The sequence below is a fragment of the Protobothrops mucrosquamatus genome, unplaced genomic scaffold (genome assembly GCF_001527695.2).
Source record: "Protobothrops mucrosquamatus isolate PMUCROS unplaced genomic scaffold, P.Mucros_1.0 scaffold344, whole genome shotgun sequence".
Taxonomy (NCBI): domain Eukaryota; kingdom Metazoa; phylum Chordata; class Lepidosauria; order Squamata; family Viperidae; genus Protobothrops; species Protobothrops mucrosquamatus.
Genome location: NW_015386681.1, coordinates 366,782 through 370,326, shown reverse-complemented (window position 1 = coordinate 370,326; position 3,545 = coordinate 366,782). Strand labels below are relative to the sequence as shown.

Below are 3,545 nucleotides of genomic sequence, written 5' to 3'. Positions count from 1 at the left end.
TGAGCTAGGGGAAAAAAAAAAAAACCCTGGCCAAAAAATTAAGACTTGATAACACAGTAAAGATAATACCGATACTCCAGCTAACGATGTAGAAGCAGAACGCTTTTTTTAGACTGAACACAATTATTCTTCCATAATCTAACCAGCTTCCGGAAGGATCTTTGTAGAGCCAAGAATATTTAGACAGCCGGTCTTCGCTGGTGCCAGAGACCCCCCCCCACCCCTCTCACACCGGTTCCGTCTCTCTTGCGGGCATCTCTGGCCAGAGGCAAAGCAGGATACTACTTGGTTACACTAAGCTGACGACATGTGACCGCTCCGGGATGCTGGCGAAGGGACGCGGCAGACACCCCGCGCAGCGAACACTCACAGACACCTATGAATATGAATGTCGGGAGAGGCAGGCGGTTTCGCTCTCGGTTCCCGGATTCCGCAGGACACCGCGGGAGGAAGGACGCCGACGACAGCCAAGGCCGGGAGGGGTGGGTGGGTGGGTGGGTGGGGAAGGGGCGGCTACACACAGCGCCAGGTGAGTTGGTTCTTGCTGGGCTCCAGGAACTGCTCCACCAGGGCCCCGATGAGCTTCGACAGGTCCTCTTCCAACAAGGTGACGTCGCTACAGAACAGGGGAGACAAAAGTAGGAAAGCCGTCCCCATCGGAAGCAGGAGGACCGTCCTGAAACCTCAAAGTACGGGGGGGGGGGGCAGACCACATGCTGCTCCTCAGGGGCAAAGTCTCGGCTGTCAAGTTGGGGGGGAAGGGGGGGAGAGGACAGGGCTGTCAGCTGGGCAATGGGAAAGAGTAGGAAAGAGTAGGAGACAGGGTTGAACTGCGGGGTGCTTGGCGACCCCTGAGCTTGGCTGTTTTCCTTGCAGAAATGTTATTACCCAACTACGGTAGGTAGCCTCATCAGCGCTGGAAGGGAGTGGGGTTTGTGGAGAGGAGGAGGAGGAGGAGGAGGAGGAGGAGGAAAAGGACTGTGGGTTCTTTGGTGCCCTCTGAACTGGTTGGATTCCTCGCAGACGTTTCATGACCCAACTAGGGAACATTATCAGTTCTAGAAGGGGGAGGGGTGTGCAAGTGGAGTTGAAGGAGAACGGGAGGAGGAAAAGGAGGACTGTGGGGTCCTTGGTGGCCTCTGACCTTGATAGTTTTCTTGCAGACGTTTCGTGACCCAACTAGAGAACATCATCAGGGCTAGAACGGGTTTGCAGAGAGGAGGAGAAGGAGAAGGAGAAGGAGAAGGAGAAGGAGAAGGAGAAGAAGCAGATCCTCTTCTTCTTCTTCTTCTTCTTCTTCTTCTTCTTCTTCTTCTTCTTCTTCTTCTTCTTCTTCTTCTTCTTCTTCTTCTTCTTCTTCTTCTTCTTCTTCTTCTTCTTCTTCTTCAAGAAACCGGCTCTAGTGGCCAATGGTCTCCCCCCCCCCCTTCCATTACCTTGTTACTGGGACGCTAGAGAGGGGAGAGCCAACGTATGCTGCCCTGTGCATCTAAGGAGGAAGGTCCTTCCAAAGTCAGAAATAAAAACCATCACCCTACAAGGAAGGCTAGACTACAAAACCGCGGAGGTCAGGACTACTTTTACTGTAAAGCTATAGTAACAGCCTCTTGCACCTCCGAGTGGGCTTCCCCACTCTCCCTCACCTTAATTTCCTACCAACTGGGCAGAGGTTGTCTTGTCCACCTTACTTTCCAAGCCAAGGCTCCAGCTCCATTTATCTGACCGCTGCTTTGGGGGCGGAACTTCCTCCTGTCCTTCAAGGCCATTCCCTCTGCCCTCTACATCTAACTAACACACACACACACACACACACACACACAACTTGGCTAAAGCCTTCCAGGAATCAGGCTCGGCGGACAGCAAAGAGTTTTTCCCCACCTCTGGCCCGGCGGCGCACACATCTCGGCGTAGTACTTAATCTTGGGTTCGGTCCCGCTGGTCCGGAGGGTGGCCACGCAGCCATTTTGGAAGGTGAAGGTGATCATCTGGCTGTTTTTGCTGACGGGCAACACCTGGCGAGGAAGGAAAAGCACCAGGAATCACAACTCCTCTTCCCCCAAAAAATAACAATTCCCATCTTGGCCTGCACGGAGGCCTGAAATCTGAACGGAATGGGGGACGGGGGCTGTGGGGGAGACGTGTTTATTTATTTATTTATTTATTTATTTATTATCCCACCTGTGTTACCTTTTACAAGGTGGGGAACATATCCGACACACACCCCTCCCTCTTATTTCCCCCACAACAACCGGTCAATGAGGTTGTCCTGGTTCCGACAGAGGAAACTCTTCGAAAGAACTTCGAGGCACTGTTTACCTGAAAGAATCTTTATTGGAGTAACATGGCATCGGCACTCACACAATCGAAGCCAAAAGCTGGATTCCCCTCCCCTGAGCACATAGTATCAAAGCATAATTCCCTCCTCTAATTAACTGTCATAAATCACATTCCCCAATTAGCTTGAAGTGCAGGCTTCCCCTCCAGTTCTCCAGCCCGCCAATTCTTATCATCTCTTATTTCAATAACCTTGGTTCTCACACTAGGTTCAGCATTGTTATGTCTAGCTAAACTCTCGTGCACATTCCTCCCCCCGGCATCATCTAACTCTAAGTTTAACTCTAAGAGTAAAACATAAGAAGAAAATGGTTGCATTTTTGTTTTTGTTAAAGCAAAAACATCCAATGTTAGCAGCGTTGACAGAGCCAGGGTTGGACCCAGCTGGCTTTCGTGTCTAAGGTGGAACTAGAACTCCCAGTCTCCCAGGGATTGGCCCAAGGTTACCCAGCTGGCATTCTGCCTACTCCAGGACTAGAATTCACCATCTCCTGGTGATTGGCCCAAAGTCACCCAGCTGGCTTTTGTGCCTAAGGAGGACTAGAACTCACCGTCTCCAGGTGATTGGCCCAAAGTCACCCAGCTGGCATTCTGCCTACTCCAGGACTAGAATTCGCCGTCTCCTAGTGATTGGCCTAAAGTCACCCAGCTGGCTTTTGTGCCTAAGACAGGACACAACTTACCGATTTTTTCTTTAACTGGCTGCTGTCGTAGCCGGTGGTGACATCCCGGACGTGGAGAATACTATAAGTCCCACAAGAGGTTGGGTATGAATCAGGCATATCAAAGTTTCGGAGCCTTTCGAATATCCTTTTGATTGTAGGGGGATCGTAACAGAGGAAGTAGGAGGTTTTTGAAATGTGGTAGCCGTACCTAGGAGAGGACAGGACAGAAATGGCTTTAAAAAAAAGTCCTGACAGTGAGAACAATTAATCAAGGGAAAGAATAGAATAGAATAGAATAGAATAGAATAGGATAGGATAGGATCGGATAGGATAGAATTACAGGATAGGATAGGATAGGATAGGATAGGATAGGGTAGGGTAGGGTGGGGTAGGGTAGAGTAGAGTAGAGTAGAATAAGAATAGAATAGAATAGGATAGGATAGGATAGGATAGGATAGGATAGGATTACAGGATAGGATTACAGGATAGGATTACAGAATAGGATACGGTAGGATAGGAAAGGATAGGATAGGATAGGATAGAATT

General features: G+C 49.8%; 1 protein-coding gene across 1 annotated transcript in view; it reads right to left on the bottom strand.

The window, feature by feature from the left end:
- Positions 1 to 513: 513 nt before the first annotated feature.
- Positions 514 to 3,545, bottom strand: part of PGM2L1 (phosphoglucomutase 2 like 1) — a 47,810-nt gene continuing 44,778 nt past the window's right edge. Inside the window, exons 12-14 of the mRNA XM_015815477.1 lie at positions 3,018 to 3,207; positions 1,879 to 2,012; positions 514 to 616 (exon numbers count right to left, since the gene is read on the bottom strand). Coding sequence (XP_015670963.1) covers positions 514 to 616; positions 1,879 to 2,012; positions 3,018 to 3,207 — 427 coding nt within the window. The remainder of the gene's footprint in view (positions 617 to 1,878; positions 2,013 to 3,017; positions 3,208 to 3,545) is intronic.